Source organism: Canis lupus, chromosome 24 (assembly GCF_048164855.1).
Source record: "Canis lupus baileyi chromosome 24, mCanLup2.hap1, whole genome shotgun sequence".
Classification (NCBI taxonomy): domain Eukaryota; kingdom Metazoa; phylum Chordata; class Mammalia; order Carnivora; family Canidae; genus Canis; species Canis lupus.
This window is the reverse complement of record NC_132861.1, coordinates 37247501-37270847: the sequence shown is the minus strand read 5'-3', so window position 1 is coordinate 37270847 and position 23347 is coordinate 37247501. Positions and strand designations below refer to the sequence as shown.

The 23347-nt window shown below is 51.0% G+C and overlaps 1 protein-coding gene across 4 annotated transcripts in view; it reads right to left on the bottom strand.

Moving 5' to 3' along the window:
- GFRA2 (GDNF family receptor alpha 2) overlaps positions 1-23347 on the bottom strand; it is an 83728-nt gene that overhangs the window by 14218 nt on the left and 46163 nt on the right. For all 4 annotated transcript variants that reach the window (XM_072796377.1, XM_072796380.1, XM_072796381.1 and 1 more), the window contains one exon: positions 324-433. In XM_072796377.1, coding sequence (XP_072652478.1) covers positions 324-433 — 110 coding nt within the window. The remainder of the gene's footprint in view (positions 1-323; positions 434-23347) is intronic.

Genomic DNA, 23347 nt, shown 5'->3' with positions numbered 1-23347 from the left:
CTCTAAGCCTCAGTGTCCCGATCTGTAGAATGGAGATACCAACCCCTCCCTAGGAAGCACTGTTGTGAGAATTAAGACAGTCCACGTCTACCGCTCAGGGCAGTGCCTGGAATGTCCAAACCATGCAATAAATCTTACTTTCTCATTTCAAAAGCTTTATAAGGCTCCCAGGGCCCTGCTCTCCCCACGATAAAGGCCTGGCCTCTCCTCTGGCTTCTCTGAAGAGAGGAGCGAGCTCAGACTGTCCACCCTCTGGCCCCGAGCCAGGCCCCCTACCCACAGCCAGGTGCCACTGTGGGCACAGGTGCGCGGGGGCGGCTTACCAATCATGCCAGCGTAGGAGCCCAGACACGCCTGGTAATTGTCGGCAGGGCAGCTGGTGAGCGTCTGGTAGGAGGCACGACAATTGGCATGGAAGTCTGCCAGTCGGGACCTGGTGTCAGGAGAAGACCCAACAGAGAGAACGGTTTAGTCTGGCGGCCTTCCCACCTTTTCTGCGGCAGAGCAGCTCCTCCCCACAGGTTCCCAGGCCGGGAGGAAGCTAGGAAGATGGAGAGGAGGAAAAGGAGAGTCCTCAAGCCTTTGGGGGCTTCATGCGGGGAGCTCCTTGACGGCAGGACTTCCTGGAGGACCAGGGACACAGCTGAGGCATGGCAGGCTGTGAATGGATCTTGAGTCTGAGGAACACAGAAAGAATCTGGGGTGGGTTTGCCAAGAATGCCTGGGACCAAGGCAGGAAAGTGGGCTCTGCTCTCTGCTTGGCCCCGCTCCTGGGTGACCTTGCCCAAGGCCTTCAACACATCACTCTACCTGCCTGCAAAATGTGTACAATAATCCCTGTCCCAGCCACCTCCCAGGATCCACTGAGGGCCACAGGAGCCAGCCCCCAGGCAGCTAAACAAAGAGTCCCCCTACCAGGAGACACCTGAGGGCTTTCTTGACTGGCCTTTTCTGGATTGGGTCAGAGCAAAGGACCCCCACCCCGGCTGTCGTCCCTCCACTTCCTCCTCTGTCCCATAAGGGCAGAGTCTGCTGTTTCTTCCCCTGGTGTCATCACCCCTTCCCCTCTGTTGGCACCCATGATACTACTTCATAACTACCTGGGCACCTCTCTCCTCGACCCTGAGCCACATCAAGGTCAAGGATGCTCTGTGACCCGGGTCTGTCTCCAGTACCTGATGTGGAAGGTCACATGGAACCCCAGGCACCCAAGTCTAACCTGTCCCAGCACCCAGACTCCCATCGGCCTGGGCTGGGAGTGGCCAGCTCACCTCCCCCCACCCCTCGTCATCACCTCCTGTAGTGAGTGCCCTTTGCCATGGGGTTGTCATGTATCATACCATTTGTGTCTCACAGCAGCTCCAAGCAGCGAGGAGGGTCTTATTCACTGGTATTTCCCCAATGATGGGCACACAGTAGGCCCTCAACCAATACATGGTCAGTGAGAAGACTGTGGTAGCTACCGGAAGGGCCAGAACCCAGCCCTTGACTCCCTGCCCCTACTCTCTCCATGTCACAAGGTACCTCACGAAGCCATCCCAAAGGCTGCCCCAAATCCAGCTCCCCCAGTCCTCCAGAGGAGCTCTGTCCCACTTGACAAAGGAGACAAAGGTAGAGAGAGTCAAGAGGTTGAGAGGAGGCAGCTGTGTGTGTCCCACCTCGGGACACATTCTGGGGGGATGGGGGGGATGTGGTTTGGGGCAAAGGAAGCTCTCTGGAGGAATTCAACCCCAGTAATGCCTCCTGTGTCCCCAGACCCTGCAGCCCAGAGGGGTGGGAGACTGAAGAAGATGAGCACCACAAACTATGTGGCAGGGGACTGAGGTTCTCACTTCAGTTGTGCCCCTAATTCACTGGGCGACTCAAGCTCTTACTTTTCAGGGACTCGGGTTCCTTATTTATCAAATGAGTAGAAAGTGCTCTTTGTAAAAGGCATTTTCACAGTCTGGGCAGATGAAAAGTTCCGGAGTGGGATGGTGGTGCTGGCTGCATGACAATGCAAATGGACCTAATGCCACTGAGCTGCACGCTCAAAAACGGTTAAAATGGTAAGTTTTACGCAATGCATAATTTACCACAATAAAAAATGATTTAAGAAGAGATACTTGCACATTCATCTGTCTTTCGTTCAATCCTCACACTGAGATCCGACTCTTTGAGCTGTGACAAGCAGTCAACGTTACGGTCCCACATTACAGAGCAGGAAGCAGACACTCAGAGAAGCTAAATAACTTGCCCAAGGTCACAGAGCTCCTGAGCAGCAGAGCCAGGGCTCTGCTCCGGAACTAACGACGGGGTGGAAGCTCTCTCTGGCAGGTCTCACTGCTCTGGAGCAAAGGCCCTGGAAGGGTCCTTCCAGAGCCAACATTCAGCATCCCCGAGGAAAGGAAATCTGCAGTTGTCTTGGAGGCAAGCAACACAAAAGCTCCAGGCACGGGCTGTGGGCTGAATTGAGTCCTGACTCCCAGTGTCCATGATAGGACCTGACTTCAGAATGAGCTCCTTGCAGATGTGACCAGCAGGAAGTCAGAGTGGATTAGGGTGGGCCCTCAAGGCCCTCAAACCGATGACTGCTGTCCTTATAAAAAGGGGGAAAGACATCACAAGGACACATGTGAAGACGGAGAGAGAGACTGGAGTGACGCATCTACAAGCCCAAGAAGGCCGAGGATTGCAGGCAACACCAGCAGCTAAGAGACAGGCATGAAACAGGTTCTTTCTTCAAGTTCATCCTTGAAGCCTTCAAAGGGAGCACAGCCCTGCGGACACCTTGATTTTAGACTACTGGCCTCCAGAACTGTGAGAATAAAATTCTCTTCCAAGTCTCCCAGCTGGTGGGACTTTGTTTCAGCGGCCACAAGAAACTCATCCAGCCCCTCCAGAGACTTCACTGTTCGTTTTGGCCAACTGCCTCCCTCTAGAAGGAGCCAAGGGCACAAGGTCAGGCCCAGCACTAAGGAGCACTGCAGATGGGCAGCACACAACCAGAACGGAGCTCCTGCACGCTGTGAGCAAGGAAGCTGCTAGATAACAAGCAAAGCCCCTTGTTTCCATCTCCTCCCCATCAAAGAGGCCTCCAAGTCATCTCTTAGCCAAAATACAGGAGAGCATTCCTATGCCATTTGATCACCCGAAGGCCTGACCCCCTCCTAGTACCTCCCCAAGACCCACCTGCACGAAGCACTTTCTGGCCACCCCAGCTGTGTGGATCTCTCCCGCCCCTGTACTCCAGCTACACAAAAAGTCTGGACCATGCAGTTTCATACTTAATTGTATAGAGACTTACTGCTATTGCTCCATTTGGCCTCTCCAACTGAAACGTGTGTTCCCACAGTGGCAGACTTTACCAACTTCATCCTTCCTCTAAACACAGATTGAGCCCCTGCCATGTGACTGACAGACTAAGGATGGGAAGGATACCCTTGCATTGCAAGTCACTGCAATGTCAGATAGGAAATCCCAGCTAACAGGGTCAGGGTAGAGTGTCCCCCAGGCCAGGATCCAGGGCCTGATGAGAGGTCAGTGTTGGCTCACCCTCCTGCAGCACCACAGGGCCCACTGCAGCAGATGAGAGGGGAGCCTTCCAGGCAACTCCACTCCCCGCGGGGCACATGGGGCCTCCTTCCCTTCTGCAAGGTAAGTTCTCCATTCACTGGCACTAGGAACCTTGAGGATCTTGCCTGGCCCCAAAACGTCACTGGACCCCACAGGCTAGAGAAGGCACAAAGCATGAGCAAGGAGAATGTGACTGTCCACAAAGAGAGATAAGGCCATTGGACAAAAGAGAGAAAAGGAAGCTGGGACCTGGAAGGTGACGGTGATAGAGCTCCAAGTGAGGGCGGGGGGGGAAGGGCAGATCCAGCTGCTGGGAAAGGAGAGAGTATCTGTCCCATGGCCATTCTCTCTCACTCACCGGCTGTGTGACCTTGGGCAGGCCTGTCATGTCTCTGAGCTTGGTGGCCCCAATTAGCAAACTGGGTGAGCCGTGCCTGCCTATCCTCCTCGCAGGGATTTGTATGCTAGCTGGGGCACTGGCAGAAGGCGTCACCTTCTCTTCCTTCTCTATCTGGACACCTCGTCCCCAGCACTGTGCCTGCCAAGCACCGGCAAGTACAAGCAAGAAACAGCTTTTCCTGTGTCCAGAAGGAAAAATACCTGTTCAACCTGCTAAGGTGGGTCTGCATCCCATACAAGGCAACACAGGAGAGATGGCCCCCTCACCCTGTCCCTCGTCCCAATTGTGCAATGGCCTCCCTGCCACACTGTTACTCTCCACATCACTCTGAGGACACAGGAGGAGGAGCACAGGCCCTCGAAGCCAGGCCACATACACAAGGCTCCCTTGCCAGAGCCCTCGAAGGCCGTGGCCTACTTCCTATTAAGCAGACTCACTGGCTCCATTCAGAGCAAGGGAAGAGAGGAGCAGGCCCAGCAGTGGGGCAGGTAAGGGAAGGGCCATGGCTAGGCCTTACATTCCACCGTTCCTCCATTCTCAGCGTCAAAGTGGCCTTGGCAAGAGGAGAGCCAAATGGGGCCAGTCCTGGGGATGCTGCATCCAAGTCTCCAGAAGGCCTCTGATTGCTCAGATTCTCTCTGCCCCTCAAGACAGGCTGATGTCCATGGTACTGGCTCCCTCTGTCAGCATCGGAGACCAAGTGATGTCAACTTCCATCAAGCTGGCAACATCCTGGACTCCAACCACCATGCAAACCAGCCACACAAGCACTCCCTACCCGGCCCTGGGAGGTGCATTCTCCAAGGCAAATGTTATCCTTTTCATAATGCACGGCGAGCCAGCTGGGGCCCTCTGCTGCTCTTCCCTGCAGATACCATGAGGTCAGCTCTCCAGACGCTGTTCTCACTGCTAGGAACAGACTTTTTCCTTGGCCCATCCCCATCACTTTACAAATTTCTGCCTTTAAGAACCCCCATAAGCAGGCTGGCATAAAAGAAAGTATAAGAGAAAGAGAGACAGACAAAGAAAAGCAGAGAGAGCCAGCAAGAGAACCAATATGAACACAAGCCAAGTCCATCCCAGAGAGACCAAGTGAAGACTGCCAAATGAGCTCAGGGGCAGCAGGTGGCTCTGTCCGAAAAACACAAACCCTCTTTGGGCTGGTTTCACCAGCAGCTGTAGCCTATTCAATCACAGGGAAGTGGCAGGAGAGGCACAGAGAGACACTTGACCCCCACTCTGATGAAACAGTTGCCAGATGAAATACAGGATGTCTATTTAATTTGAATTTCAGGTCAACAATAAATTTTTTAGTGTAAGTATATCCCATGCAATATCTGGGACATACTAATGTTAAGCTAAATGTAACCAATACTAGTACTACGCAGGTTTTCACTCTTCATCTGGAATTCAAATTTCAGTGGGTATCCCAAATTTTTATTTGTTAGATTTGGCAACCCTATTTGACAGGCAGATGTGCTCCTGCAGAGGGAAAAAGAGGCAAGGCTGGACATGCAAAGATCAACAAGAAGAAATCACCCAGACTAGAGAGGTGGGGTAGACCTATAGATCAGTGATTCTCAAAGTATAGTCCACAGAGCAACAGCAATAGCATAAACTGGGAACTCAGAACAGCAAATTTTCGGGATGCCTGGGTGACTCAGTGACTGAGCATCTGCCTTTGGCTCTGGTCGTGATCCCAGGATCCTGGGATCAAGTCCCGCATCGGGCTCCATACAGGGAGCCTGCTTCTCCCTCTGCCTATGTCTCTGCCTCTCTCTCCCTCTCTCTCTCTCCCTGTGTAATTAATTAATTAATTAATTAATCTATGTATCTATGTATCTATCTATCTTAAAAAAGAAAACCTGCAAATTCTCCAGGCCCACCCCAGACATACAAGATGGAGACAGACATTCTAGACATCCTAGAGGGAGAGTCCAGCAATCTGTGCTTTAACAACCCCTCCAGGTGATTGTGAGGCACACTGAAGTTTGGGGACGTGGCAATCTGCACAGGCTGCAGAGCTGGGCTTCTGGGGGGCCCTTCAGACCCCACTCCCTGGTCTGATCTCAGCTTTGACTATCCCCACCTAGCCAGGGAAGAAAGTGATGCTTTGGACCATGGCCTGAGAAGGCTCGTGGTCATGAGGCAAAGAGTGCTCGTGTTTATACACATACCCACATACACTCACCTATCCCCACACAGCCATACATCTACACGATACATGCCTTTCAGTTCTGTACTTTGGTCTTAGCCAAGAGAAAATATAGGCACCATATCACCCTTGATCCAAATTATAAATACCTTCCCAAACACAGAGAGTTTCTCAAATCTGTCTACCCTAAAATAATACAAGGAGAATTGCTCCACAGAATCCCAAAGCATCCCAATGCCAGCCAGTATGTGGCTTTATGGTTTGAAGTTCTTGTCAGTTTCCCAAAGTTCCCATTTATCAGATCATACCTGTTATGCTGCTGCCACAGAAACCAACAGGTTTCTATTGGTCTTAGAAGTGGGGAAGGAGAAAAAGAAGCTAATATTTATTGAGAATCTATTATGTGCCAAAAACTGTTACCTCATTTAGTTTTCTGAACAATCCTACAAAGTAGACTTATTCCCCAGCAAGGACACAGCAGCTCTGAGAGGTAGGCCGCACAACTATATACCCTACAGCCAGCACACCAAGACCAGGCACCTGCTAACAAGGACACGGTCTTTTCTCGGCTCTGTTGTTACGATCCACCACTGCTGAGGATGATTCCAGAGGCAGCCACCAGCACTGCCTCATGCAAACGAACAGGGCACCTGAATATTTCATAGAGGGGAAAAGGGGCTCCCAAGAAGTGCAAATTACTTATGATAGACCTCATAGACAATTTATGGGAATGCAAGAAAATGGCTTTAATAGACCCAAGTGCCTCTGGAATGGTTTTCTGAGGTGCCTCCAGCAGTGCAGAGCTTGGTTAAGTGGGTTCACAATTATGTGACATTGAGAAAGGGGAAAATGGATTTCACCCATGTGGCTGCTTTCTGACACCTCCAGAGCTCACCATGGACAGCCTGATCCTCTGTCCTTTCCTCTTCTCCAGGACACTGCCACCACTTATTCATGAACTCAAGTACCAGCCTGGCTTCCTGCCCTTCTGTTTATTCTTCAAGTGTGTAGTGAATATTTATTCTATCTGCCCAGAATAGCAACTCCCCTGGGGATGGACTGAGGGAAGGGACTTCCTCCTCCAGCCAGGTAGTTCTAGGAAAGGCTGTCAACCATGGTACTCTACCCTCCTGGGCCAAAAGTGGACACATGACCTGGGCTGGGTCAGCCATACATCTCTGTCCCTGGCCCACACTGACTAGTAGTTTAGGGAGAAGAAAGTAACACAAGCTAGGCTAGACACGGTCCTTCCCTGAGGTTTTCCTAATGGAGCCAGCAAGGAAGGAGACATTCTTTTCTCTCTGGTTATGAGACACCATAGATGTGAGCCCAGATAAATCAGGACCACAGTTATAGCCTCTTGGTCACAATAAGAATAAACATGCAGCTACCGTGCAGAGAGAAACAGAACGAGAGACAAGGAGAGACAGGCCTATTTGTATCTGAGTCCTGGAATATACTCCTGCCCTTTCTATATTTTATTGGAAGCCAATAAATTCCTTTCTAATTTTCCTAAGGTAGTTGGGGCTCTGATACTTAAAGGAGAAAATTCTTAACTAACGTTTAGCTTTACTCTCTGATTTTATCGGATCTTCTCTGCCCAAGTTCAAAGCAATCAAAAAAAGGCATATGCTGAAGAGGACACAGATCAAAAACCAAACCCCAAAAGGTCTGATAACCCATGTGAAAAAGCCAGCGTTGCAGGAGCACCTTAGTAAGAGCAACTTAGGAAACAGATGCTAACAAAATTCACAAAGGGAGATGGACCTGGCCTTGGATTCCTTCCTCTGCTTAACTAGAGGGGAATGGCTCAGACAGATGAGCCACGGAAAGCTGCATTGCTATTAAAAATGACAAGGATGTGGATTGTGCCAACATATGAAAATTCAAACATGAGATCACGTGAAGGGATTAAAAATCAGGAGACAATACAGTCTGTGCACTCTGGCTGCAAACAGGAAAAAACGGCAAATATATAAACCAACGAGATCCAGAAGTAAATTTCAAAGATACTAATAGAATACAGTCTTCACTTCGTTCTCTTTTAATAAAGTTTCTTTAAGATTGTAATTATTTCTTCAAGTTTAATTGAATGAGGCCTCATGAATCCTGAGCTATGATAAACAATGATTTTTCTAAGCCTTTGCTTAGAGAATGTGTTACTGGTTCCAGGAGCATCAGCAAATTTCACTGTCCCTCTGTCCCAAGACAAAGAGAGAAAAGCTACCACCTCAGGGAACCGGCTCCTTACTCCAGAGCAGCTCCAATACCTAGGAGCTTACAGGTCGAAGACAGGTGCCAAGCTGGGAAACTTAGACCAGGCCCTTCTGGACATGAACACGACCCCAGCACAAGCTGCCACAAGTGGAAATGTTTGCTGTCCTCCCACAGGAGGTCCTGAATTCTGCGAGAGCCCCTCTCCCCTCCACCCAGCCAGAAGCACACTCAGCTGGAAGGTCCAATTTCTGACATCTTGTCTGCTGACTGGGTCTGAGGCTTGGCTTTAGCTACTCACTAGCTGTGTAACCTTGAATAGGTCATTAAACCTCTCCAGGCTTCCATTTCTTCACCTGGAAAATTGAAGTAGTAACAGTATTTATGTCATATGGTCATGGCAAGGACGGAATGAGATGTCCAACGAGCAAGGGTATGTGAGTTCTTGGACAATGTCTGCCGTGTAGCAGATGCCCCAGCCATACTCACTGCACTATTGTTGAGATCACAAGACCCCACTATCCACTCCTGAGCATGGAACATAGTGTAGAAGGCATGAGCCCTTTCCCTTCAGGCCCAGCCACATAACATCTCTGATCTATTAACAAGCATCTCCTGCATTTGTACAGTGTCACACGAAGTACTTCTACTAACATCCCCACATTTTACTCTGACAACAATTATCTGAAACTGGCATTATTACCTCTGCTTTACAGATAAGGAAACAAAGACCTAGAGAGGTTAATTAACTCAGTTACTATCTCAGAAGCAAAGCCAGAAGACTGAGCTTCAAATATTTGCTCCGAAGCCAATGGGTTTTCCCTTCTGCTATGCAGCCGGCCCCCCTCTCCTTCTCCCAGCATTCTGAAGCCACAGAACGAGGGAGGTTTATTTCTCTCTGGTGTCACCCAAGGGAATCATTGGCATGTCACCTTGCTCCTTGGCCCCCACCCCCTGCCATCCAGCCTAGAGATCGCACAGCATCCCCTTCTCCCCTCCAGGTGAGCCATGAGGGCATCCACAAGAAATGGCCTGGAGAGTTCTGTGGTTGGAGCCGCCACACCTCCAACTGACCAGAAGAAAGCAATTAGTCTCAGTCCACCATGAAGAGACAGCTACACCAACCACAGTGGCCAACCAAGGCTGCTTTGGGAGAGGATCAGCAGGGTCTGGATGGACCTCCCACCCAGGGCCCAGACATGGGAGCCAAGACCATATCCTTCTTCCCAAGACCACCACTGGCCTCTAAACACACAAGCAGAAGGGCAGATACCCTTTTCTCCATTTTTTCCCCAATCCCTTCACCTATGTTCCAAACCTATTATTATCCAGTAAGAAGAGAAAAGAATTAAACATATGCATCATTTGATTTTAATTGAAGGACTGTTCTATTTCATTGAACTGCTAAGTAAGCTGAACAAGAGATTGTGTTTACATAAGCAAACCCCGAGTCACTATAGACTTGCTGTCACATTAAGTCAATACTTATGAAGGCTCTCTATTTAATTATTCAGTGAGGATTGACTTATTATTGTGTTAAGAGTGTGGTTAGCCTTGAGCTAGGTAGCCAGCCAGCTGAAAGATTTCTTTCAACTTTCTCTGAATGCTGATATGGTTCTCGTTGGTGGTATGAGGTTACGTTTCTTCCATCTCTCTCTCTTCCCACCACCGCCCTCCCTCCTACTCCAGAGCAAAAAGCTCCAGGTCCATCTCCCTCCAGTTGGGGGTAGCAGGGGATCCTGCAATGCCAGGGAGCAGGCAAGGTCCCAGTTCCCAGTGGCCAGCCACTCACATGGTCTTCCTAACCACAGGAATCAGTCCTGAGACACTGACACCTGAAGTCCCATTAGCTCACTTCCTCTCTTCTCTGTTCTAGCAGCTCCAACCTTTCTTCTTCCCCTTCCTGACAATGAGGACCTCCTACTCAAAGACCCAGATCCCTCCCCATCTTTGTTATTCTCAGCATTTCCTCTCCAAAAAATGTGTTTCTCAGCCTTTGCAATCCATTCAAACCCTATTATTCCATGGCATATTGTTATATTCAGATAGATTCTTACATCAAATAACATTTCCTGAAACATAACATATGAGAAAAATCCACTATTTCCTTTTTAGGATGCTTCACCTAAACTTCAGAGCCACAGAAGAGGCAGGACAGCATCATGACTAAGAGCAAAATGACCCTCAAACTCCAACTCTGCAAATTACAAGGGGCACAATCTTGGGCAAGCACTCTCCCTTCTGTGAGCCTCCCAACCCATTAAAAAAAAAAAGTCTAGTAGTTTCTGAGAAGATAACCAAGATTCCCATCTAATACCTACAGCTGTGCCCTGCATGCTAGCCTTGGCTTTTATGAAGGGTCCATTCTGACCCGAACGACTACAGACCCACTCATGACCCAGGTTTCTTCAGCCCATCATGTACCACCCTGATCCCCACCCATAATCCGGACTCCACTAATGTCTATCATCTCATCTCTCCTCACACTCCTCTCTCCCACCCAAGCCTTGCAGCAATATCAAAGAGCACACATTCCCCAACCATGATGTTTCATGGATCTTTATCCTGTGGAGCTTCTTTTACCAGGAATGCCATCCCCCAACCATGTCCTCCTTAAACCTCTAAGCCCAGTTCAGGTGCCAGCTCTTCCAGAACACTTTCTGTCAATGTTCTGCTCCAACTCCAAACATGTTTCACAAACTCCAATTACTTCGTTTGCACCATCAAGTATATCATAATGTATACATTTCATATCTGTTTCTCCCATTAAACTATGAGTTCTTTCAGAACAGAAACAGGCAGAGGGAGAAGCAGGCTCCATGCACCGGGAGCCCGAGGTGGGACTCGATCCCGGGTCTCCAGGATCGTGCCCTGGGCCAAAGGCAGGCGCCAAACCACTGCGCCACCCAGGGATCCCAGAACAGAAACAACCTTATTCATGTTTGAATCTTCAATGCCCAGAGTAGTACCTGACACCAAATGGTGACTCAACAGCCCCTGGATGGAAGGAGGAAGGGAAGGAGGGAGGAAAATATGGATGGATGGATGGATGGATGGATGGATGGATGGATGGATGGACAGACGGATGGATGGATGGTTAGGTGGACAGATGGATGGTTAGATGGGTGGGTGAGTGGATGAATGGGTAAGTTGGTGGATGGATGGATGGATGGATGGATGGATGGATGGATGAGACTACTGTGGAGGACTTGAAGACTTTCCTCAAAGTAGGAGGAGAGCCAAGAACTCTCCTAATAGCTTGTCTTGAAAAATAAAATTACTAGCAGCTCCTAGCTGACAGCATAGCAAAATGCATCAGCATCAGTATCTTACTTAGGCACCAAGTAAGATACCGCAGTTCCCCAAAATGCCCTTCGGTGGGTCTGTCTTCCTCCTCCTCTAATCCTGCCTGGTGGTTGTTAGGAATTTGGAAAAGTATCTTTGCTATCTCTGGTAATAGCCATCTGCTAAAGGAGGCCCCAGTGGCCTGCAAGAATTAACACACATCCTTAAGTACCACTCTTAAGATGAAGAAGTGCCTTGGGGACCTAGAGAGAAAAACACAATGGGTCCCTGTGGAGAAAGGCTGGGTAAATTGTCCATTCTCAAACAAGCAGAAGGGCAAAAGGAATCAGTGATAGAGCAGAGTATTTGGGTCAAAATGCCGCCGCTTACGAGCCATAAACCCTGGAATTCACTGCAATCTCTCAGTACCTAAGTGGCTCTGATACCTACGCAGAAGAGTAGTTGGAATGAAACTGCATATCCGCATATGCAAAAGTACTTCGCAAAAACAGAATTCACTATATATATGTATATTCTTTTTCTTCTTTCAGAATAGTAAGAAGAAGAAAAAAAAGAAGGCAGGACTATAGCATACAAACTCTCTTCTTCGGCTGACTCAAAAGACCAGCTCCCCATGCAGGCAGCCAGAACAGGGGACAGGAGAGGGCTGGTGTGTCAACATAGGTAAGGAACCTGCACACCACAGCCTGTGCCCACCAGGAAGCAGGAAGGACCCCGTGTGGTTGGGGTCTGCTCTTAGAGAATGCTGGAAGAGCACCCTTGGAGCCACAGAGCCTGCAGGGAGCCTTGGGCCCTGAGCCCCTTCCCACCGGCCCTCAATTCTAGGCCGTCCAGGGAGGACCGCATAGGCAAATATTCTTCCAATCAGGCAAATATCTGGGCAGTCATGTCACCACCAAGAGTATTTCTCATTATATAGACTAATGAGAACGCTATGCTTCTCGGGAGCAATTTATCAAGGCAACATCCATTATAAATGACATTTTTCCTGAACTAACAAAGAATGTGAGGCTGGGGAAACTGGTTAAAAGGAAATGTTTAGCTGATTCCAGAAATCATTCTGAAATTAATGACCTACCCTCTCGCTGCTCAGGGATCCCTCTGTGCTCTGCCTCCCCCTGGAACCCCTGCCCTGGCCACCCACAACCAGACCACCGGACCACCACCACCATCGGAGCCAGCAGGCTGGGGAAGGAGACCAATGCCAGCTCCCAGGAATACCCTGCCTTAGGAGGAGAGCGCAGTCTTGAGCAGCAGCATCACTGAAGCATAGAAGACCAGATTATTTGTGGTCCCAACTTGCTGAGGCAAGATGAAAAATACAGCAAACTGTAGTTGCTGAACTCAGCTCTTTTTCTCTTTCTTCCATCTTTCTCCTTCGCTGAGGTTAGTGTTTTACAAAAAGGGCTTTAAAAAAATAAAATCTATAAACTAGGGGGTTCCAACCTGTCAGTTTTAAGGTAAGCACACAGAATGCAGCATCCAGGGAGGAGAGAACACAGGCCATCTGAGTCACCCACAACAGGACTCTCACCATGCACATCCTCACGTGCGCACCCATGTGAGGGCCCTGCCACCATGACAGGTGCACACCACATCCCCCCAACCACAGGCCCTTCCCCTATGCCTTGACTTGTGTGGGTCCTCCCTGTTGCTGCCCTCCGAGTCCAAAGCAAGTGACCTCAAGTTTCCCTTTGACATCAGAAAGCCAGGAGCCATGCCCTCCTGTGTGGGCCGTGCATCAGTGCTGAGCCCACAGAGCTGCAGGCTTGCCATGGATCAGCACATATCCATGTCTCCCACAGGGAATGGGCAGGACAAAAATCAGAGAGGACTCGGCAAACTGCTCAGGGAAGCAGATGGCCACTGGGTATCCCTGGGCTAGTCACTGGCACCCTGAAAACCCCTACTGAAAATCAATGAAATATCAAGACCCTGGAGCGTCTGAGAATTTGAACGGAAGCCTCTGGCTTCATCTGAGAAGATAAAGTGTGTGGACAGACATTCCCATGTGGCAAGAAAAAGATGGTGACTCCTATGTGATGATACGATGCCAGGTGAGGAGTGAGAAGACCTTTCGTGAGCTCATCAAGCATCGAAATGAATTCATCTTAGAATAAGCAGCCTCTGGGGCCCAGTCAAGTTCCTCACTGCTTCTAGTGAGTCTCTTACACATACCCTGCAGGGCTCTGCCAAGGCTGAGTTTCAAAGGATGGGGGACAGGGCACAGGAGTACAAAGGACAGAGAGAAGAAAAGCCTGAGTCAAAAATGAGATACACGTAAGGGCAGAACCAGAAAGGAAGGGAAGGCCATCACAGCCTATGGCGGATGCAGCGTAGGACCTGGATCCCGCAATGAGTGTGAATGAGTGGATTCTCGAGTGAGGTCCCAGAGTCTGGATGTAACAAAGAGAGGGCTTTCCAGACCACCTGTGCTCCAGCCCACACAGAAGGAAGCCCCTGAGGGGTCTGCTACAGAAGAGTGTTTGGGTCATCACAAAATGTGTATGTCGAAACTTAATGCCCAGTATGACTGCATTAGGATGGTGAGGCACAGTTGGTGACACATCACAAACCACCGCCCATACCTAACAGAAAACAAGAGGGGCCGGGAGCAGTCAGGTTCTGCTCCGGGAGAGCTACAAGAGAACGACACCACAGGGGCACAAGTCAATCAGGCTGATACATGTGACCCCGGGCCCTAGGGAGCAGTCCTCCAGCTTCCTGCACAGGAACGCAGCATCTCCCAGTAGCCTGACGGTGTCCATCCACGGATGGTCTTCCAGGGGGACATGGTGCTTCACTATGTTCTTTCTTGCTATCACTTGGCCAGCTGGACATCCTTACAGGCAACCTATATTTCATCTGGATATTGCTAGTGATGTTGCTGGTGTTGAAAGGAAAGAGGGAGTACAACCTACCATTGCACTGGAATGGGGTACAACGAGTTTTGATATATCTGGTCTATGGTAATGAGGAAGGTACACCAGTTGTAGAGCTGACTCTACAGTTGACTACCCAGTTGAAGTAGTGGATACTTAGTGATACCCAAGCTATTGAAGGCCTTCAACAGAGACTTCTCAAACCAGGAAGTAAACTGGGAATGGCAATTTAAGATCAGGTGGCTGATGATCTGTAGGCAAAGGATCTGCAAAGGGTATAAGCTGCTATTTTTTAAAAATATTTATTTATTTATTTATTTATTTATTTATTTATTCATGATAGACAGAGAGAGAGAGAGAGAGAGAGAGAGAGATACAGAAGGAGGGAGAAGCAGGCTCCATGCCGAGAGCACAATGCGGGACTCGATCCCGGGACTACAGGATCGTGCCCTGGGCCAAAGGCAGGCGCTAAGCGCTGAGCCACCCAGGGATCCCCAAGCTGCTATTTTAATGAAGGTGTCCAGGATGCTCAAACAATGGTTAGTAAGTGCACAGAACTGAACATAAATGAAATAAAAACTTGTCCTACCCCAGAAGGCATTTAGGAGTTTACAGGATCCAATAGTCTCCTTAGCCCTCCAACCCCCTCTAGGCTCAAATACAGGTAGCACATCTGATGGCATCACGCAGAGCATCACTTCTGGTATGTCCCTGTGACACAGTCAACATCTTGACAAGGCTGCAATGGCCAGCTGCCATGGGGCCATGGCCCACACATAATTTCTGGACGCCAGCCTTCCAGGCCAGAAGATGCTCCCACTCACCTTCCTAGAGCAGATCTTCTCAAAAACCATCCCTTCTGAGCCCTCCTGCTCTGAAAGGGAGCAGAGGAGGACAGCAAGAGGCACGAGAGAGAACAGGATGCCACCCAAGCTTCCATCTTCAGAGCAGAGCCAGCCAGCTTGGAGAAGTTGAAGAGTCAAGGGTTAAGACCAGTTAGGTCACCCCAAAGAAGACTTCTGAGCTTCTCCCAAAACTGAGACCTCAGAGCTGGGTCCTTCTAATCCAGTTCCCACCAAAGAGCTAGCAGCCCTGCTCCCCCTACATGGATAGGGGCTGCTGTGACCAGCAATAGGAGCCTGAAGAGGCTGCCTGGCTTCCAGGTCAGGGGCCAGATCACTACACAGAAGCCCAGCACCCAGCCCAGGGAGAGAAAGAAGGAGCCAGGACAGTGTCAAGCCAGCCCAGGCACTCGAAATCTGAAACTTGCCTGTACCTTGGAAACCTATATTTTTATGCTGTTTATGTTTTCTATAATTACTTCCTTTCAGTCTTGCCTCTGCATTTACTGAGGCCTACCAAACTAATAGTACATAGTAACAGCTAACAATCTGCAGTGTTTACTACGTGTCTGCTAAGCACCTCTAAAAGCAATACCCCACTTTCCATAGAAGGAAACCCAGCCTTGGACACATGAAATGACTCGAGGCATGGCTGAGAAGTGCTGGGGTGGAGACTTGAACCCAGATGAGCCCGAAGCTCTGGGTCTTCCTAGGGTTTTGGCTGCTGCTCCCATGTGGGGTGGACATTGTCCTCCGGGGGTAGGTATTAGAGTGGCAGTAGAATCCAAGAAAGAGGCTCCAGGGTAGGGCAGTCACAAAGGCAGAGCCAATGATGCCTGAGCTTGAACACACTCTGCCCCCTTCCCCACCAAGAGTCATACCCAGGCTCCACCCAGAGGGCACTGGGCTTTGCTGCCAGGAGGAAGGCGTGCCCCTCACAGGGCTACAGCACACCTGCTCTTGGTCTCTGGCCTCAAAATCATGGTCTTTCTCCAGCTCAGAGGCCACACCTCACCCCAAAACAGAACCTAGCCCAGCCAAGCACCCACCTGGCACCCACCATCTCACTCCCACTCCCTCAGAATTTCCCAGCCTTTCTTAAACAACAGCTGCCCATTTGAGTCCCCCTCCTTCTGCCTCTAGTGGGATATGAGCTGTCATGGCCTTTGCCAGGGTCCCCCAGCCTTGAGGGTCAAATGACAGCAGCAAGACAGCCTCTCCCTGCCTCATGACCACACCGGAAAAGTGTGGGAGACCCTGCCTCAGTCTGTTACAAATCACCACAAACTGAGTGGCTTATAATGACAGAAATTAATTCCCTCACAGTTCTGGATGCTAGCCATCTGAGGTCAAAGGTCAGCACTCTGAGGCTGCCAGAAGAGGAGGCTTTCTCAGCTCTTGCAGGGGCTGGTGGCTCCCAGCAGTCCTTGTGTTTCTTGGCTTGTAGCTCCATCTCTCCAGCCCCTGCCTGTCTTCACTGGCTTCTTCCCAGCATGCCTTTAGGGTAGCTCTCCCCTTGTCATAAGGACACCCTAACCCAGGATGGCCTCAGCTAATTACCTCTGCACAGGCCCTATTCAAACAAGCCCACATTCTAGGTTCCAAGAGGACATGAATTTCTGGAGGGACGCTGCTCAACCCACCTAGACTCATCAATCACCTTCCCCTTGTGGCTGATGCTTCATCTCATCTCCCACCGCCCCCCAGCTGACTTCAGATGCAGGCTGAGCCTCCCGAGTGCCCAGCCTGGCTGACCACTCCTCCAAGGGCAGCTGTGACTCTCCAGGATCTCAGACTCTGCTGCCCACCCAGGGACAGCCAGCTCCTCTCTCCCTCCTCAGGGCCATCTCTGGGAAGCCCTCAGGAGCTGTCCTAGAGGGTCAGAGCCCCATCCAGAACCAGGTCCCCAGGACCCACATGCTACAGCGACACCCCAAGGGAGCAATTCTTACTGTGCTTTCCCCATTCTCTGTGTCCTGCCAGGGAAAGACAGCTACAGGCCTTCACCTCACTTCCTTCCTCAGGGCCTCAGACTCCAATCCTTGTCCTCCAAGGGCCAGGTGCACCCCAGCACTGCAGTCAGACAGACCATGCAGGATGCCATTTGGCAGCCAACTCGCTGTAATGGGTCAGCCAGACCCATGCAGAAGCACCACCACTCTCTGTCTGACGACAAGCACTAGTCTCCACACTCAGCCTAACTCAGTCTTGGAGGCTCGGGCCCATCCATCTGTTCCATTCACACCACAGTGTCTCTCTGCACCGACATCCCATTTCCAATGACTGTCTGGGCTCACGGCAAACACTTGGATTGTTTTCCAGAGAATAAACAAACAGAGGTCATTTTAATAGTAAAAATGCCAGCTGGATATTAAAACAAAAGTTTTTGGATGCTCCACACAAGTAAACAGCAGATACATCCGGACCACTCTGTCGCCCCAGCATACTCCATCTGCCGTTGGAAGGGAGCTCTAGGGAAGGCAGAGAAGGAGAAAACACGGGCAAACAAACAGCCCCTCAGTGGTGGATCTCGGAAGTAGGTTCATCAGACTGCACGTCCCAGGACCTTCTCTAGAGGACCCCATACGTCACGGACCATCGGCACGGTGTGCCTACAGGTACTGGTTCTTAACCCTACTGGGAAGATAATCATCTAGGGAGAGCCAGGTGAAACCAGATTTCTGGACCCCAAATCCAGGAATTCTGTTTCAATAGATTTTAGGAGGGACCCAGGAATCGGTGTTTTAATAACCACCACCGTTGACTGAAGTAGGGGCTACTCTGGGGAGACAACACAGCAGCAGAGTGAAAGCACAGCCTTTGGAGCCAGCCTGCTTCAGGCTTCTGCTCACCATATTAGCCATGTGGTCTTGGGCAAGTGGCTTAAAATCTCTGGTCTGGGTGTCCCCCACCGGATCAGAGAGAAACAACAGCGTCCGCCACAAAGGGTTGGTCATGAAGAACACGTGAGGTTGGGCATGAAAATTCCTAACACAGTGACCCGGTGCCTAACACACAGAGCTCCATCAGTGTCACGTGCCTCTCACCTACCCCACATCCCTCTGGGCAAGGCTGGCCCCCTGAAGGGGTGGCCATCCAGCGTCAACCACAGGGGGACGGATAAGTCCCTTTGGCAGCCTTGCTCTCTGGGGCACTTAGGCCTGCGTCCGGGTGGTAGATCCCAAGTGGTGCCCACCACGTACGGCAGACCAAGACCAGAGCAGGATGGGCGTTGGCTAGCCCCAAGGCGCATGCTAAGCCCAAAAAGCAGTAACTCCAATGTGGGGGACCCCCCCACGTGTATTCTTTGCCTCTCTGAGGCTTCATTCGGTGTCAGTGAACATGTGAGCCGTATCCCTGTGACCGGGGGGTACCGCACGTGGAGAGGCACTCCTGTCCAGCCCCTCCACACCGAGGGAGGGGCGGTGGCCTTCCAGGGAAGATCTCCCAGGGAAAGAGCCGCAGGAGACAAGGGTGGGGCCTACAGGCCCACCTGCCTTTCCTTCTCGCATTTCAGATCTCCCCACTTTACAACCATGGAAAGCGGAAAGGAAAGCGTGGGTTTCATTACCATTATGGAAGAAAGCAATTCTTTACAGAAGTGGCCCCTGCCGTGCAGAAACACTTCGGGGGAGCATGCTGACAAAACCCAGAGACAGCACACAGACCCACTCACAGAAGGAATTCCTCTTGACTGCGTACACACACATTCATCCCCTCATGCCCCTCGTGTGACTACACACGCATCCCCCGGAGAACACGCACAGTGAGTCCTCTTCCCTCCCACTGCCACCCCCGAAGAGCACAGTGACCCAGGCAGAGTCACCAGGGAATGACTCTGTTTTGCTCTTCCTCTTCCAAGAATGAGGAGGCCAGCTCCCACCCTGCCCTGTCCGGCCCACATGTTTCTGAGTCCGGGAAGCCCAAATGCTACACAGAACAGCCCACAGACATGCTTTCAGAGCCGGCAAACCTAGACTCAGAGATGCAGCAGCCACGGTGCCCTGGAGAGATGAGCTGTCACGGGCCACACCACCCAGAGGACTCGAGGAAGGGCCCCAGGGACAGAACCCTGGCAGGGAGGAGGAGGGGCTGTAAAGGCATTTTCTCGGATTGTCAGCGTTGTGGCACAAGAGGGATCGTAGAGACCAGTGAGCCCACTCCCCTCACTCCAGAAATGAAGCTGTTGCCCAGAGGGGCCAGCCACTAACCCAAGGCCCCTCTTCCAGCTCCTGTGTGTGTGCCGGTGTGCTGAAACTCCGAGCCTTGTAGAACAATCCAAGGTTCAAGGCCCTCTTCCAAAGGCTCAGCAGCTCCTGCGCAGTCTCACATGCCCTCGAGATCTCTCTTCTGCCCCCCACACCTCACATAACCACATGTACAGTAGCCATAAACACTAACCACCCACATCTTCTCGTATAAAGTAACGGAATCATAAGACAGATGTCAGTGCAAAGCCCTTGGTTTTTGTTTTTGTTTTTTTTTTTACCTCACTGGTGGCAGAAACTTTATTAACGCCCTGAACCCACGGTTCTCCTCAGATCACATACTCCCTCTGCCCCCTGCCCTCAATTCTAGAAATAATGCATACCAATTTACGAAACACAAAAGCTGGGATAAGTGTCATTTCATTCAGCCTTTCTGTTTTCAGATAAAGGCGCAAACCCCAGCAGGTTACATAACATCCCTGAGGTTTCCCAGCATGAAGGGCTGATGTCGGCTTAGGACTCAGGAACTCTGGCCAAGGCCTGGTCCCTTCCAGTAAGCCTCTGACACCAACCTAACTCACATTTCCCTCATATTTGAAAAGAAGCCCTCACCATGCCTTATTCTTTTTTTTTTTTTTTTAAGGTTTTATTTATCTAATCAAGAGAGAGACAGAGGCAGAGACACAGGCAGAGGGAGAAGCAGGCTCCATGCAGGGAACCCGACATGGGACTCGATCCAGGGTCTCCAGGATCACGCCCCGGGCTGTAGGCGGCACTAAACCGCTGAGCCACCGGGCTGCCCACCATGCCTTATTTCTATCTGGTCCTCACAGCACCCCGGCTTAGGATGGGCAGTAATGCCCCAGTCACCAGCATGGTGCTCACTGTCACAGGGTAAGGAAGTAACAGCTCCACGATGCCTAAGCAAGTACCAACCCCACGGGAGACCAAACCTGCCCTCATCCCAATCCCTGGGCCTGCAGTCAGTGACAAAAAGGGGAAAATTGTGCTGTTACCCAAGGTCATCAGGGAAAACAGAACAATGAGGATTTGGTCACATTCTTTTGCAGAGAAAACAGAGAATTTGCTTATCCTTATCCATCTCCATAGCCAACTCTAATTCCAAAAGGTCTTAATATGCTCTCTTGTCCCTTTTCCAAAGTCATCCTACAATATATATTTTTAATCTGGAAGGGCCCCAGCACAACAGCACTTCTGTAGGTCACTCATCTGGCAGCCTGCCAGGAACAAGGAAGCCGCCTGCATGGAGTATAACGTTTGCACACTGAAACAGATATTTTACTCCTAAGAAAATCCTTTATCTCTTCACTTAGAGTCTAATCGGTCCTGGTGCATACATAATTCTAAAACATAGGTGATCTGGTTTTCTCTTCCACGGAAAGCCCGAGAACGAGAAAGGGTGACAGAAGGAAACTCCCAGGGGCAGCCAGAGCCTTCAGCAGGAAATGACAGCAAACACGAAGAAGGAGACAGAACTACTAGAAAAGCAAAACACAGTGACTCAAAATTCACAGTATCTGGGGCTAATTAGTGCAGGGGCAAACGGATGTCTCCAAGTCAGGAACACCTGAAGGCATCAGCGCGTGCCATCTGCACGACGTCACCGCCCGTCAACGAGAGCACTGTGTCATCAAGAAAAGGTTAAGTTACCTTCTACAATCTCTGTTTCAGGAGACAAAGAGCATTCAAGAACTCAAGTACTTCTTGCACCTTGCACCGTGCCAGGCCCTGGGCTGGATGCCGGGGTAAACGGACAAGCGCCGGCACAAGCTCGAGAGACGCACTCGGTGGGCCGTGCACGCAGGTGAAAGCCCTGGAACAGGCAGCTGGGCCTCACGTTCCTTACGGAAGGCGCAGCACAGTATGAATGATGACGATGAGAGGTGTTTCCCTTTCCTCCCCACACGCTCACGTGCCCCTTCTAGAAGGTGAGCAGGATTCGGAGGCCAGGAGGCCTGGGTGGCCCTGCCACTGGAAGGCCTTATTTTCATTTGCGAAAGCAGGCTGAGAGCCAGAGGTGCCCAGGCCTGGTGAGCGGCGCCAGACAGAAGGCCACCTCCCCGGGCTAGAAGAAACCTGGGGCCGTGGCCCCGGGGCCCAGCTGAGGCAGCGGGTCAGGGAACCCCACAGCCTTGAGGGAAGTACCTGCAGGGCCTCTCTGGGCCAGTCTGGAGTCAGCAGAGTTCACAGGGGTGATGGCCCAGGGCTACCCAGCCAATGCTGAAGGACCCATGGTCAGTGGGGCTGGCAGGAGGAGCAGCACCACAGGCCGCAGACCAGCCTCCCCCCCCCTTGAGGCTCCCCCACCTGCGGTGGCCGGGGGCCCCAGCATGCCACAGACAAGGGAAGCTCAATTCACTGGGACTGCATTTCCTGCCAACCAGGATGGTGGGGGGAAGGGGGAGCTATAGCTGGTTTAGAAAGATCAGGAAATGTGATCTGACCCCAGAGTGCTGCGGAGTAAAATCCACACACTTTACAAGTACAATGCATCCTAAGAATAGCTCTGACTGGTTGGGACAAAGTAGTGCTGGAACACAGGCAACAGAACACAGCTTCCTGGAAGGCGGAGAAGCTTCGAAGAGGTGATGACCTCCGAGGGTCATCTGAGATGAATGAGCACTTTCCATTTCACAGGAGAACATCCTCTGCAGGGGGGCCCACCCGTGCAAGATCCCAGAGACAACTTACATGCCCAGGGAGGCTTGAGCCCAGGTGCCCAGAAGGAGTGCCATGAAAGGGACCAGAAGCAGGGGCCTCAAATCCTAGACTCTTCGGGAACGTGAGGCAGGAGGGGCCCGGGCTTTGAGTGCTTCGAAAAGTTCATTCTGAGGACTTATCTGATGGCTGCTCACTGCCAAGGTGTTTGATTGCAAAATCCATTTCCAAATGGCCTGCTCGTCTGTGAGAAGCTACAAGGACTGTATATCAGGAACGGCCATCCTCCTAAGGTTCCGCATCCCATCCCGCCTCCCAGCTTCCTCGGGCAGCAGCCACTCCCGTTCCACACCGACCCAGTCTGCCCCTCCCCAGAAGCCCCACAGATCACCAGGCACCTGGCCTGCCCACAGCCCAAGCTCAGGAGCGTCATTCGTCATTAGAATGAGCAGATGATGACCCCTGCATTTACCCACAGCATGTGGTTAGAATGAAGGGCTGAAGCCCACAGGCCCACCACTGTGACCTCTGCTCAGCACCCCACACCTGAAGATGGGCCCTTTCAAGTCTCCAAGGAGAAAAGAAACAAGAGAGAGAACACGCTGGCTCCCCCCACCCCCAGCCCACCCCACCCCATTCTAACTACCTGGCAGGTTATCCAAGCCCAGCAGGGCCCACGGCTGAGCTGGGGGGCACTGGAAACCCTGCTCTAGTTAAAATACATCTATCTGCAGCATTCAGAAAATAGCTATCTACAGCATTGCTTTCAGCTATAATGGAAAACTCATGGCTTTTATCTCCCCAACTTTATGACTATTGATGGGATAGAGGCTGAGGTTTGATGACCATTTAATAGCCGACCCTGTGCAGTTAGAGGAGCATCAGAAAGCAATGAAAGCGCCGAGATGATTGTCTGGCAGAGAATTCTCCGCTGAGGTCCAGGAAGCAAAACAACCACCCTCCCCAGGCTCCGACAGGAGAAAAAAATCCAAGTCATCATCGTTTCTGTTTCTCCCTCCTCCTTTCTGCCATTGACCTCTAGGATGTTGATGCAAAGGGGAGAGAGGGGCGGGGGACATGAGCAATGTAGGAATGAGTCCTTATGC